Genomic DNA, 15,616 nt, shown 5'->3' on the forward strand with positions numbered 1-15,616 from the left:
CTCCCTATCTCTCTCTCTTCATTCTCTCCCTATCTCTCTCTCTCTCTCTCTCTCTTCTTCTCTCCCTATATCTCTCTCTCTTCTTCTCTCCCTATCTCTCTCTCTTCATTCTCTCCCTATCTCTCTCTCCCTCTTCTTCTCTCCCTATATCTCTCTCTCTTCTTCTCTCCCTATCTCTCTCTCTTCATTCTCTCCCTATCTCTCTCTCTCTCTTCATTCTCTCCCTATCTCTCTCTCTCTCTTCTTCTCTCCCTATCTCTCTCTCTTCATTCTCTCCCTATCTCTCTCTCTCTCTTCTTCTCTCCCTATATCTCTCTCTCTTCTTCTCTCCCATCTCTCTCTCTTCTTCTCTCTTATCTCTCTCTCTCTTCATTCTCTCCCTATCTCTCTCTCTCTCTTCATTCTCTCCCTATCTCTCTCTCTCTTCTTCTCTCCCTATCTCTCTCTCTTCTTCTCTCCCTATCTCTCTCTCTTCTTCTCTCCCATCTCTCTCTCTCTTCTTCTCTCCCATCTCTCTCTCTTCTTCTCTCTTATCTCTCTCTCTTCTTCCTCTCCCTATCTCTCTCTCTTCTTCTCTCCCTATCTCTCTCTCTCTTCTTCTCCCCATATATATATATAATATATCTCACCCTATATCTCTCTCTTTCTCTCTCTCTCTTCTTCTCCCCATATATATATAATATATCTCACCCTATATCTCTCTCTTTCTCTCTCTCTCTTTTCTTCTCTCCCTATCTCTATCTCTCTCTCAGAGTTTTCCCTATTCAGGTAAGCTCTGTGCTCCAAGCTATTATATAGGTATAGTGCTCGGACGCAGATGGGACGGTATTTTGATCATTGGACAAAAAAATTGTCCTGTCTCGGAGTTTGGACAATTAATGGGACGAAGAATCGTCCACTGGTCACCGGACGGAACGATTGTTTCCTCTATGGACGGATTAACAGTCCTACCTGGAGTCTTGGATGGTGAACGTGACAGTTTTTCCGTCCTGCTAGAGTCATGTATCCGCATGAGAGCTCCTGCTGGAATTCGACACGTTCTGTGCCACATATCAAATTTTGAGTGCCCTAATGCACTGCTTCTTCTTGGACATGGGACAAGAAGAGAATGTCTTGGACGAGACAATTTTAAGACGGGACAGGACGTGGACGAAAATATCAGGGATGGAACGAACTCTAGATGGGACGACACAGACGGACTTCTAAAAATTGGGACGTAGGATTGGACGATCTCTGTCCTGTCCCGTCCTTTGCCCTTGTCTTGAATGATTATGCACTGTATATGTGAGTTCCAGTTGAAGGGGTTCAGAGATAACCAATGGCCCGTCCTGAGTGTCTTGTTCCGTCCCGTGTCACCCTTCTCTCTCTCTCATTCCATCAATTATGGCTTTTGGCAATGATTGACAACTAATCATGACTTTTGTGAGAAGGTGAAATTATAAGGGGAGATGAAATTAAAATATAAGGGGTGATTGAGATGAAAATTTTTAAGGTAACTTCCCATTTATCTCCTCTTTTCACAAAAGTCATGATTAGCTGCTAATTATTGCCAAAACTCATCATTGGTTGTCATTGATCAAATTGAATGGCACCATAAGTCATGTCAGGAAAACATGACCAAAAAACATAAAATAATCCGCATAAAATAATTTATATGTCATAACAATATAGTAAATACATATTCCGGATAATAAAATTAATAGCTCCATACATATAACGTCAAAATTTCATAAAATTATATTCTGGCTAAGAAAATTAATTTCTTTAAGAATATGATGTTAAAAAATACGTAAAATACCAATAGATCAATAATAATTAGAATATCATTATAAAAATATATTAAATTATGATATCTAGAGAACACATAAATATAATTAACCTAATGTAGAAAAACATTGAAACTTCATAGTATTAACCCAATAATTTGTGTGTTGTCAGATACCCTGAGAAACATCAAAGTATAGTGTCAGGATAAAAAGATTCTGAAGAAAATCAGGATGATGATGCTTAAACCATAACTTTGGTGAGATGTGTTATGTATAAAAAGGTTTTTGAGCCAAGAGAAAAATGAATAACTTAAGAGAAACTACTATTGATAAATTAACATTATCATTTGTTTGATATTCATTTCAAAAGGTTTTTCTTCAGATATTTAGCGCATCTTTAAGAAGTCATTATTACATGGAGTTTGAAAATAATTTGTACATACTTTCATGACCATTTTATGAAAATGAAAAATTTTCAGCTTATGAATGGATTCATGCTGATTTAAATATCTTGTGTTGAGTTAAATTTATTAAATATTTTGGGCTAAAAGATGCATCATAAACATCATGAATTATAGAAGTTTTCATGTGGCTATTGAATATCTGACTCAAAATAATCTGAATGCAACCACAGAAATCTATGGGTTATGGGTATGATCTAGAACCTTCATTTCTATTGAATATATCATAAAAAGTTTAAGTGGCATGATTAAAATGTCAAGACACATGGCTCAATACATACCCTTGACAAGCATGTCCAAAAAACCATTATGGAGTTGATTAAGGGGTAATTCATACTTATAAACGAGATTGATACCATTTACACTCCATACTACTGTTTTTCAGGTTTCCCAAGTAAATGTATGATCCATGAAAAATTCAATGACAGTTTTAAATTGGGTTATGGGGATATGGTTTGCTGCTTAAAAACACTTTTTGCAACAAAATGTGAAAGTCAGTTCTCAAATTGATATCTTAAACAAAGTAAACTTAAACTACCTTGTGGGGAACTTGTTCCACCCTTTACTTGCTCCTTGGGAAAGTGTCTTGAAGTCATTCACATTTCAGCATTTAGAATTGTTATATCTCCTCTTCGTCTACTCCGACTCATCATCAATACTTGATCTCATCACCATCATTATGTCCTTGTGGACTGAGTGGAGAATGAGAGAAAGAAGAGATGAGGAGGGAAGGGCAAGGGAGGGGTGGGGTGGGGGAATGAGCACCTAAAATTGGTGCCCTCTTATTTATAATTATTTTAAACTTTTCATAAATGTCCTTATTAACAAATTATAACTTCCTAGGTCATTTAATCTTATGTTGGACCCTCTAGGTGCATATATCAATGTAGTCAACAACTTTAAAAGCTTAATAACATTAATTGACCAACCCTATCAATTGACTATATCAATATATATATTAATTAGTCATGTACCAATTTAACCCAATTGATAGGTTAAGTTTTCAGCCCGTGGGGTGATAAGCTATATGTCATGCTGTAAAAGGTACAACATAAAATTCTAACTATCTTGTCTATAGAAGAAGAATTTGGTGTTGGGTTCTAGACCCCTTGACGTGGATGAAGAAAACAAAACATTCCGCAGTGGAAGCCTTGAACAGAATCAAAACAACATCATCAAAACTATTGAAACAATGTACCTTTGCACAGATCGCATCCGTGATTTCTTCGATCCCGGAGTGATACGAGTCGAGCTGCTCATTTCTGCAGCCTCTAGACGTATCCACGAGATCCTCGGCACATCGAATCTCCTCCTTCTCATTGACAAGCCCTGTTCTACCTCCATCGTCGTCGTTACGCCGTTCCGATCGCATCAGGCATGGAGAGGGGTGTTGGGAAAGGGGAGAAGAAAGGAAAGGCCCTTGAACAATTTTCGTGTGGGTGAATTTTGTTTAGGGCCTTCCCCTATTTATACTAAGAGGGTATTTTTTATAAAAACCCCCAAAACTTTAGTATATCTTCTGATGTCCAAAAGACCATTTGCGTGTGACCCTCTAGGCCCATGTGTCAGTCTAGTTAACGACTCCAGTGGCCCAATAACCTCTAATGGACTTCCAAATTAATTAACTATATCATCATATAGATTAATTAATGTCGGATCGATTTAACCCAATCGATAGGTCGAGTCTCCAACACGTGGGCTGCCAAGCTACACCTCGTGTTCTAGAAGATATAAAGGTGTGCGTATCAACTCACTCATGGAACCTGTTCATCATTGGTTATCGTGTACATATAATCCTTCATCCACTTGACGCTCCTTGGACGACTTAGGGCATAGTCAATTGTCAAACCCTAATCAATCATTCGAGTTAGTACTGATGCATTCGAAAATCATCGGAGAACCCTCCTCCGATATTTCATTACCTTGGCCGAGGACTTCATCGCATCGTCTTCCTTGAGCTATCACCTCTTATACCGAAGGTGGACGATCCCATCTTGACTACTCAATCGTCTTTGTGAACTTCTTGATGCACCCGAACTAAGACCATTTAGAATCCCATGATTAGAGACTCGTTGGCCATAGTCAAAGTACACTGTCTGTCCACAAGACGTCTTTGGTGTCTTAGGTCTAAGGACCACTTACACAACAATGACATGAATCAACCTGATTAACAGTTCGATATAATACCATTCAGGGATTCGTACGGATCAATTTAATAAACTCTTTCTAGTAAAAGAGCACCCACTATCTATCCTTAGTGTCTCCACACTAATGGCTATGGGACCTGCCATACTCATCATATGAGTGAGTCTAGATAGTGTTATTCTATCTGGATATTTTGATGTCCTTCTCGCATATCCTTTGAATAAGAATGTTTAGAACACATGCTTAGAGACTAGTGATCTCCGTATTACGATCTCATCATAATTCACTAAGTTCGATCATGTATTCATGGACTTCATTATAAGCATCACACATGCACTATAATGAATATGATGTATTAATGAACATTGAATGAGATGTGGAATGTGTGATTGGCTTGTCGGCCACATATATTTCCATCATTTGGGTGATGTGAACAGAGAGGATGGAAATGAGGAATTAAGATGGGTGAATACGTAAGGAGAAGATGGTGGGTGTGGGAGATGGGTGAGGATTGAGATAGAGGAAGATATTGGTATAGGTTTTATTAGATAAAGAGAGGGGAAAACACAATACAAGATCATGATAATGCTAGTATTGGTGATATAGGACTTATATAGTATATGATGATGGATGGTAATGATGAATAGATATGATCTACTCAAAGTGAATGTGTTGAAGATGAAGCAATGTAAGGCAAGATACTAACCTTAGATCCCTATGTTTTATCGTGATCAAGGCAGTTTTCTGATGCAGATTTGCCTCTCCACTTCTTTGTTGATGTTCTTCATGATGGAAATATATGTGGCCGATAAGCCAATCACACATTCCATATCTCTTTCCGTGTCCATTAATAGAACATGTGATCATTATAATGAATTCCATAAATACATGATCAGACTTAGTGAATTATGATGATATCCTAATACAGAGATTAGTAGTCTTTAAGCATGTGTTCTAAATATTCATATTCAAAGGATAATTGAGAAGGACATCAAAGTATCCATAAGAATAGCACTATATAGCCTCACTCATATGATGAGTATGGCCCATCCCGTAGCCATTAATGTGGAGACAATAAGGATTGATAGTGGATGCTCTTTAGTAGAAAGAGTTCACTGAACTGATCAGTACAAATCCTTTATTGGTATTATACCTAATTTTCAATCAGGTTTATTCACTTCATGGTTGGGCGAGTGGTCCTTTGACCTGAGACACCAAATATGTCTTATGAATAGATAGTTGTACTTTGACTATGACCTACGTGTATATGACCATGGGATTCTAAATAGTCTTAGTTCAGGTGCATTAAGAAGCTCACAAAAATGATTGAGTGGTCAAGATAGGATCGTCCTCCCTCGGTATAAAAGTGACAGCTCAAGGAAGAAGATGTGATGAAGTCCTTAGCCAAGGTATTGAAATATCTTATAAGAATTCTCCGATGACTTTCGAATGCATCAGTATTAATTCGGATGAACAAATTAGGGTTTTGATAGTTGAACATACCCTATGTCATACAAGGAGCTTCAAGTGGATGAGGGACTATATGTACACGGTAACGGCTAATGAACATGTTCCATGAATGAGTCAATACACTCCTTTGTATCTTCTGAAGCACGAGGTGTAGCTTGGCACCGCGCATGTTGGAGACTCAACCTATCGATTAGATTAAATTAATTCAACATTACTTAAACTATATGATGATATATTTAATTAATTTGGAAGTCCAATAAAGATTATTAGGCCACTAGAGTCATTAACTAGACTAATACATGGGCCTAGAGGGTCACATGCAAATGGCCTTCGAACATTAGAAGATACTTAAGTTTGGGGGGTTTTATGAAAAATACTCAGTTAAGATAAATAAGTGAAGGCCTTGAACAAAATTCACCCAGGCCAGAATTTTTTAGGGGCCTTCCCCTTCTTCTCCCTTCTCCACATAGCTCTTCTCCCTTCTCGACGTGATGAAGACGACGTTACTATGATGGCAGAGGTTGAATGGGACTTGTGAACGTGAAGGAGGAGCTTTAACCTACCGAGGACCACATAGATACTTCTAGAGGTTGCACACATGAGAAACTCTACGTGACTCATTTGAGGATTGAAGGAATCAGAGATGCGATTTGTGCTGAGGTGATTCATTTCAAGTTTTTTGTTGATGATGTTATGATTCTGTTACGAGTCTTCTATTGCATGGAATCCAAGTGTACATCCATATCAAGGCCTTTATAACCCTACACTTCAAGAAACCAAGAACACCCTTGATAGACCTTCAAGACCTCACTCACTTTTAATATGCCTCTCTAGGTGGAACTGAGTTTAAAGATACTTTTCACAAAGATCAAAGGTCAATTAAATATGAGCTTTCAAGATTGTTAGACATCAAGCCCTAAAGTTGGATGATTCCTAGTCACTGATTTAATCCAAATATTTATCTCTCCTCATCCTGGTCAGCGTTGTCATATTTTTAGGTTTTTGCATTTATCATTGCATTAAATGAAATGATTTGCTCATATTCATCCACATCATCAATGATTGATGGCTTCCATCGCACCACATGTATGTGCACAAAAAATACAAAATGAGAATAATGGTATATCAATATTATATATAATAGGAGGGATGTTTTTTTCTACATAAAAAATATCACCTTTTAAGTGACCTCTACACCAATGTATTAGTCTAATTAATAAAATCAACAGCTCAATAACACTCAGTAACCAACCTTATTAATTAGCTATATAAACATATACATTAATTAATTATTGATTTAACCCCATTGATAGGTTAAGTTTCTAAACTGTGGAGTTCCAAGATATACCTCGTACTCTAGAAGATACAAAGGACAATATCAAGTGTAACATGGAACTTTATGTCATTGGTGCCAATGTACGTAGAGTCCTTCATCTGCTTGATGTTCCTGGGATGAATTAAATTTAGAGTCCACCATTAAACCCTAATATTGCATTACCTTGGCCAAGGACTTGATTAAATCATCTTGAGTTGTCTCATCTTACACAATTATGATGTGAATAAATCTGATTCATAGTTTGGTATAATACCATTCAAGGATTCATACGACTCAATGTTGTTAACTCTTTCCCTAAATGGCACCCACCATCCATTTTCAATGTCTTTACACTAATGGCCTCATAATCACCCATATGCTATAACTAGGATTTGATAGTTCTATTCCGTATATATATTTTGAGGTCCTTATTGAGTTTACTTAGAATATGAATATTTCGAATATATGATTAAAGACTGGTGATATCTCACTTGTGATCCCATCATAATTCACTTTGTAATTATATATGTTCAAGGACTTCATCACGCTACAATAAAAATGAGAAAACATTTGTTTCGATGAATTTAGGAAAGACTTACACGTTGGATTGGCTTAAAGACCACATTACATCCATCAAAACCATCCACGTATTCATATAGATCAATTTAATGAACTCTTTCCAAAATTTCTCCCAACAGTATCCATAGTTTCTTCCCCCAAATAGTTTTGGGATTAACCGATCCCTATTGCATTAGTGGATAGTACTATTATAGTTGGATATTTTGATGTGGTTCTTGGACGTCATTTAAATATTTTTGCTTAAGAAAAACACTTGAAGAGAAGTGATCATTGTGATATGATCTTAGCAGAATTTACTCTTCATCTTATGTTTATTTTTGCTTCAATAGAAACATCACTGATGGGACTCAATATATCATCGTCACTGTTCAAGATCATCAACTTTTCCACGATGATACACAATTTGAGGACCTAGAAGCCTCATTGATGACACCAACTCCATCTATATTGAGAATGAATGCTAGGATGAGTGTCATGACCTCACATGCAAGTTTTGTACACCCTTGTGTCGGAAACACATTTTAATAAGGAAACTTTGAAGATATAGAGGATGATGGAGTAACAAACTAACTTGAAGAAAAAGAGGAAGACATTGATCTGAAGATAAATAAGAAATGGTAGATAATGAAGAGGGAAATAATATGACAACTTGAAAGATGTCAAGGATAACGCTAGAAAAGATGAAACCATTGATCTTGAGTAAGGTAACAAGCAACGTTGCACATACATGGAAGGCTTCAAAGATCTAGATGAATGCAATATTAATTAATATTTTCACTTAATACAGATGTTTTCTGCATGAATCACAATAAATAATGATGAATTATATTTTTGTTAACAATTATAAGATGATGGTAGGATGATGGAAGGAACCTCATTGCCATAGAGGAGAATTTCTCCAAGTAGAAACCTAAGGGAAAAGGGAGATGAGAAAAAATGCTCTAAAACTATGAAAGCTAGTGTCGCATGAGCTTATCTAGGGATAAGGCAGAAGAAAATACAAATATCCCATATGTGATAAAGGGGACAAATATTTAAATAAATAGGGACAGAACAGGTTTAAGAATCTATTATGCTCCTTAGGCATTCTCATACTCTGTATTAATGAATAGTTAACAAAACATGGGATATGTTATCATTATGTATACCATATAGGTCTATCATTGGTATGGTGGAAGAATATTGGTGAGCATTTGTTCTTGCAAGTGGAAAAGGTTCCCAAGGATCTTCTTCCTTTTAGTGCAAGTAAGTAGTTCTCCATCAATGAGTTTCTTCTCCTCCTAGAGTATTTTTGTACATGTAATAGATGTTGAACAAAAACTGAAACCATTGAGATGCTATTATGATAAGGTCCTAAATGTAGATATCCTGACATCCTGCCTTGAACATAGGCATGATGCCCATATGGGATGAGATTAAAGAAACATGATTACTTATCCCTGGTCATTTGAAACTGATATGTAGATACCTAGCACTCTATTTTTATTCATTAATGATGATTAGAGCATGCATGAATGTAAAATATAATAACAACCGCTACATGTAATTCTTACACAAGTCATTCTACCTTCCGTTAAAATAAAAATTTGTTCGTATAGGCAGCTTGGCTGCCAACCAACTAGCTATATAGGACAATCAGCCATATGGTCTACTGCCAGATAGGTGGGCTGCTAGTAGACATCTAGCTAGTTAGACAACTAGCTATATGTCTATCTTGTTGGACAATCAGCAAGTCAGGCAATAGGCCAGCCATGAAGCCATCAGCTAGCAAGGCATATTACCATCCAACCATTCAGCTAGATTACTCGGTGCCTTACCAGACATCTAAATGAAGCATGTCTTTTTTTTGGATCACATCCACAACATAACTAATGCAGGATCAGTTTTCTTAAAAAAAAACTGAACTGTTTTTGGATGTGACCCAAAGAAAAATCAGATTTTCTAGTTCTGTTTTGTATCTGAACTATATCAATGAATTTCTTAATTCCATGGATAATCAGTCATAAACATTGTTTAATATTTCACCCTTCTGCTCAGGAGAAACATCCTCACGAGGAAGAAGCCAACCGCAACGAAATCCACAGTAACAGGTAGACAAAGAGATGATCTTACCTATAATTTGAAATATGATGATGCTATTGAATTTGTTTTTAAACTAGCAAGGATTTATTTGCTTAAAAAAGGATGATAATCATAAATTAATTATTTTCAACTGAATCCCTTTATAAATATTAGACCCTAGTATGGAAGTTCATTTTTTTCTCATATAACTTTTAACTTCTTACACACTCTTTCTTATTACTTAATTCATTTAAATTATATGATATTACTAATTGTCACACCTAGGTTTCACTATTTTAGTTAATAACTTAATTAAAATGTAACACTCTTGAACTAGTCATTGACTTAAAAAATAAACTCAACATTACTTCATGACTTAAAAAAATCATATTATTACAGTAATTGTTATTACTGTAGTTAATGAATCTATAGTATGACTTAATGAGAAGAAAAAGCACAAACTTCTCAGAGAATTTGCGACTCAAGCAACATTACTGAATTGAGCTAATAATCAAAATATCCAGTATATTACTTACTGGTGTAATAATTATAGCACTTTATATAACTTTAAATTCCAATAATTTACTCAAAGCGGAATTAACATTCGATCTGGTCGACAGTCGAATCGGATGATCGTATCGGCGAGCCGATCGACCGATCCGTCAGATCGATTCACTGAACGCTAGCGTGAGGATATAAATACGAAAATTTGACCACTTCGTACGAAGTTTCTCGCCTGAGTTGGCAATATGAGAGAGATCAGAGAAGTTCTTCACCAAGATCGGAGAAAATCTGCCCTAAAATCCGATTGCAGAGGTAAGTGCAGGATCGAACTAAGCATTTGAATTTCCTTTCATCTGTTAATCTTCGGTTTCTGTTCGAGTATCTCTCCAGCGTTTGTGATTTCTGCGTTTGATGATTTGATTTCCGTCAGACGAATGTCGATGAATCGAGCGGTGGAGATGTCTGTAGAGTCGATGCCGGTTGGGTTCCGCTTCCGGCCGACGGACGAGGAACTCATCAACCATTATCTAAAGGGGAAGATCAATGGCCGCAAAGACAGTCGCGAGGTTATTCCCGAGATCGATGTCTGCAAATTCGAACCGTGGGATCTTCCAGGTATATCTTCTTAGCCTGATCTGAGGCGAAATTCTGCTTTACGTGTCTCGGTTTCCTGGAAAAATGTTTGAAATTTGTTAATGTATTTCCTCTTTTGTGGTTGATTTGAACATAATGCTGACGAATTTACTGTTTGTCCCTTTAACCGCTCGGGCATCGACCCAGGAAGAATCCATATTATTTGCATGTATAATAGATAATTGATATGGATATGGGCTTCTCGATTATTGCTAAGGCACGATCAACTTACTAAATCCATTTTTACATTAGAAAAATCCGTGATCAAGACTGGGGATCAAGAGTGGTTCTTCTTCTCGCCGAGGAACCGCAAGTACCCGAATGGGCGACGATCGAACCGGGCAACGGAAGCAGGATACTGGAAAGCAACTGGGAAGGACCGCAGCATCAAGTCTAGAGCTGTTGCTGGGGATAGTTTGATTGGATTGAAGAAGACTCTCGTTTTCCACAGAGGTCGGGCGCCCAAAGGGGAGAAGACGGGCTGGATCATGCATGAGTATCGCGTCACCGACTCTTCGTTGGAAAACTCTAAGGACACAATCAGTGGAGATCAGGTACTTGAAAATTTTGTTGAGTCATACTTTGATGCAGCAAGAATCCTGTTCTTTTTTGCGTCTAGCGAATTGAACTCTTTTGGGAAGAACAAACGTAACGTGGAACAATATTTATTTCATTTATCGTAACATTGATGAATTGTTGCTTCACCTGAATCTTCATCTTCGTTTATTTCCAGCAGGAAGTCAATTTATCTGAATCTGAATGTTAGGAAGTCGATGAACATCCAAACTGCTGAAATGTTGTTTCTCCTTTAAAATAGTATTTGACTTTTGTGTAGCTCATGAACTCTTTCTGTAGTATATATTGTACAAAAATTCTTGTGATTATGTTCCAGACTTTCATGTTCACCTTTGGTTTGCTAGGATTCATACTCTTCGAGGTTTATGCTTTTTAAGATCTTTTGGATTGTCGAATATCCCAAAGACTAGTATCATGTTTTCTGATCTCTATACTCGGAATACGCTTTGGGGAGAGAGTACTTTCAACGCTAATGACTATAATATCCTTGAAAGAGGTTGGGGATTATAAGAGGATGTTATAAAATCGGTTCATCTGAATCTTCATTTTATAAAGTTAAGGTTAAGGTTATGTTTAGACTAAGAAGAATAAGGTTAAATATTTCAAAAAAAAGAATAAGGTTAAAGGTTTAAATGAACTTAATCATAACCTAAGAACCTCAATTTTTTTTCTTACTGTTAGCATTTGAAAATATATTTGTCAATAAAATTCAATCCTGACGAGCTATTTTTGCCGTTCTACCAATGTCCCTCTAAAATTCTATAGTCTTTGTTCCAGACATTCGTGTTTCAAATATTTTGGTCCAATGATCAAGGATCTACGTGCACTGCAGAATGTCCCATTGACCTCATCTCATTTTTTCAATATTACATTCTGATTACGAGTTGAAGTCAAAATATTCTATGTTTTCAGGCGACATATGTCCTCTGCCGATTATTCAAGCAGCCTGAAGAAAAGACCCCAACTGAAAGCCACCGTAATGTGGAAGGTGGTGGCTTTTCTCCCTCCCCAGCTAAGTCTTCTCCGTCTGTCACACAACACAAAGAAGACTCTTGGGAAATTGATGGGATGCCTTCAGCGGAGAGGAGCCTTGAAAGAACAAGCCAAGAACATAAGGGAGGAGCTAAAAATTGGCTGACTCATGAAGTGGACTCTGGAATGTCTTCAAAACCGGAAGAAAACACTGAGACTTCAAACTTTTTGGACTGTGATGAGATGGGAACAGAGGTATGCTATTCTCTAAACAACAACTTTACTAAACCTTATCATGAATGCCGTTTAACACAGGATTCATGGATTCCTTTTTGATAACGACCTTAGGTACACTGTTTGTTGTCACCAATGGTGATGACAAAAGGACAATTTTTTTTTTGAACAATAACAATGGATGAATGACAAAAGGACAATAACGAATCAAATTGTCTCGACATTCGTCCTTTGCACAATGAGGAATAGAATGATGAAATCATCATCTTCATTGTCTCTCTTCCGCAGGTAGGATGATGATGATCTTGTCTTCTGGGCTCATCATTCTCGCTCTGTTAACCTTGCTCAGATGATGATAGATGATGCCTGGTGACAATGATAATTGCGGGTTTTGGATGATGGTCTTAATTTTCTTTACCATCTGCAAACAGCACTCAGGTAGGTCTTCTTTGGAGAAGATCGTGGAAGGGCATATATAGATAGCTATATATGCAAAACAATAGAAGAACAATGATCACAAGTAAGGCCGCTGGATGGATGAGGACCCATCATCAGTTCCATCTATACCATCATCGGTCACCCGTCCTGTCTGAACATAAGCATTTGTGCTTTATGTTCCGGTCTGCTCTGTTCTGTCCCATTCATCCACCAGAAGTCGTTCATCTGTTCAAGTCATCTGTTCTGTCCAGCCCTTGGAACGGAAATGGAACAAGATTGCAGACTCTGTGATGGATGACTGAACAAAATGCCATCTAATCATGGCCCATCCCGTCCGTCCTTTTCTATCATCTGTCCTCAAACCTAGGCTATAGGCTTGGCTGGCCGCCTGAGCCTCCTCTGGAAAGATCTCCCAGACAATTCAAATTTTTGTCTAATCTCTTCGAGAGAGGGATATATCTATATGGAGGAAAACTTTTCTAAAGACAGATGACTAAAATACCCTTGACAGGGGTTGGGATCCTTACACTTAACTTCTTTCTGCTGAATTTTTTGTCTTTTGGATGCTTTATGGCGAAGAGCTTTATATTTTACTAAATCATGTTCCATTGGCCTGCGCAGATTGATTTTCTTTTGGATGCTTTATGGCAAGGAGATGAACAAACAGTGGGAGCAAAACTCCACGATGAGTCTCCCAAAGTGGATTACCATGTTGATGTTGAGGAGTTCTTGGACTTAAATCCACAAATGGCAACTCAGAATCACCTCTGGCTTGAAAATTCCGAGTCTGAAGAGTTGACAAAGTTCTTGGACTCCGTGCTCAGTCATGATGAAGATGAAAAGGTGTGTTCTAAATTATTAATGTTTCAATACCACAGAGCAGAAAAGAAGAAGCAAACCAATTATTTAAATGGAATTAGTCCTAAAACAATATTTAGGGGTTCAACTAGAGTAAATGATGGAATCCAGTTTTATAATATAAAATTATCCCCTTTTTTGTGTGCTCAGTAATTCTTATTAATTTCAAAGTTCTAGTAGATTTGAAAAAAGAGATAAAAATATCATTTATGTTTGATGCTCAGTAGAGAACCATATGATTTCAATCGAAACGAGTATTCCCATCGTCCACTTTTCTGGGTTGCTTATTTTTTTGTTAACTCTTTTTTTGATCTTAAATGCCGGGAAATCAGGAATGCTGGGCGGATTTAGATGGCCAGATATCCGATTTCCTCTGCGGTCCACCATCTTTAACCTATAGTATGATAAATACTGTGCATAAGAACCCGGCATCAGAACAATCTTTGGATGATAAACTCGCCCCTTGCGCTTCCGAGGAATCGATCAATCAGGACAGGTGCATTGATCCAACGGTGGAAGGGACAGGGATCATAATCAAGCCGCGTCAGACGAAGACATCAGTGCCCCCACCCAACTGGCACCAACAAGGAACTGCACCGAGAAGAATCCGTCTGATTAAATCCCAGCCGTCCATGTCTGGGATGGGAATCTCGGTAAGATCGAGAGGATCCATCTCTTTACAATCCAAGTTTATTGAGCTATTAGTCCATCATTTTCTACCTTTTTTCATTATCATCAGGATCAAGAGCATGAACTAGATCTTCAGGGAAAGAAATTAAGCCTGAAAAGTCGGGCTCTTGTCGGAGATGTTGATTGGGCTGGGCCTCAGCGGCCGAAACAAGGTAATAAACGCGCTAATTTTGGGCTCCTCAGATTAGGATTGGTCGCCGTGGTGCCAGTGTTAGTGCTAATTTATGTCAGCTGGAGAATATTAGGAAGCTGATACTTAGTTGCATAAAGTTATGTACACGTGATGCGGTTCTTGGGAAGTTACCGATGTATGTATGGTTACATGATGTTAATAGGAATCCTGATCACTGTGGATAGACAATATATGCCTCGCCTTTCTTTGTCTCCTCTCTCACTCTCTCTTTCTCTCTTTCTTTGTCTATTTCTCTCCCCCTTTCTCTCAATCAGACTCTTTTTCCCAGTCTTTATCTCTCTCCTCCTCTCTCTATGACTCCCTCTTCCCCCCTCTCTCTGTCTTTCTTCTCTCTCTCTCTCTCTCTCTCTCTATCTTCACTCTCTTTTAGTATCTCTATTTCGTTCTCTCTCCCCCTCTCTCTCAAACACACTATCTCCTTCAGTCTCCTTACCTCTCTCTCTCTCTCTGTCTTTATCTCTCACTCTGAATGTATCCCTCTGAGCCTTTCCTTCTCTCAGTCTCTCTCTCTCTCTTTCCTGCTTTCTGTCTCTCTCCTCCCTCCCTCTCTCATTACGTTGTTCTATTTCTCTCTTCATCTCTCTCATAATCTTTCTTTAATTCTCTCTCTATCTTCCCCACTTTCTCTCTCTAAGAGTACGTTGGTCTAGTTCTCTCTCTGTTTCCCTTCTCTCTGTCTCAGTATGTTGCTCTATTTCTCTCTCCTTCTCTCCTCTATCTT

At 37.7% G+C, this 15,616-nt stretch overlaps 1 protein-coding gene across 1 annotated transcript; it reads left to right on the forward strand.

Moving 5' to 3' along the window:
• The first annotated feature begins 10,528 nt into the window (after nt 1–10,528).
• LOC144710395 (protein NTM1-like 9) lies at nt 10,529–15,089 on the forward strand. The gene is made up of 7 exons (XM_078584147.1): nt 10,529–10,613; nt 10,732–10,916; nt 11,187–11,488; nt 12,423–12,737; nt 13,776–13,997; nt 14,345–14,665; nt 14,752–15,089. Exons 2-7 carry the CDS (start codon nt 10,736–10,738, stop codon nt 14,953–14,955), a joined length of 1,545 nt encoding a protein of 514 aa, XP_078440273.1. The 5' UTR covers nt 10,529–10,613; nt 10,732–10,735; the 3' UTR covers nt 14,956–15,089.
• The last annotated feature ends 527 nt before the right edge of the window (nt 15,090–15,616 follow it).

This window comes from Wolffia australiana, chromosome 12 (assembly GCF_029677425.1).
Source record: "Wolffia australiana isolate 7733 chromosome 12, ASM2967742v1".
In the NCBI taxonomy this organism is placed as follows: Eukaryota; Viridiplantae; Streptophyta; class Magnoliopsida; order Alismatales; family Araceae; genus Wolffia; species Wolffia australiana.

What these genes read in the sequence shown, in the direction of transcription:
- LOC144710395 (XM_078584147.1), top strand. Translation starts at nt 10,736, where the DNA reads ATGTCGATGAATCGAGCGGTGGAGATGTCTGTAGAGTCGATGCCGGTT. An exon ending in ACACAATCAGTGGAGATCAG is followed by an intron (nt 11,489 to 12,422) that starts GTACTTGAAAAT and finishes CTATGTTTTCAG; the next exon opens with GCGACATATGTCCTCTGCCG. An exon ending in GTCATGATGAAGATGAAAAG is followed by an intron (nt 13,998 to 14,344) that starts GTGTGTTCTAAA and finishes CCGGGAAATCAG; the next exon opens with GAATGCTGGGCGGATTTAGA.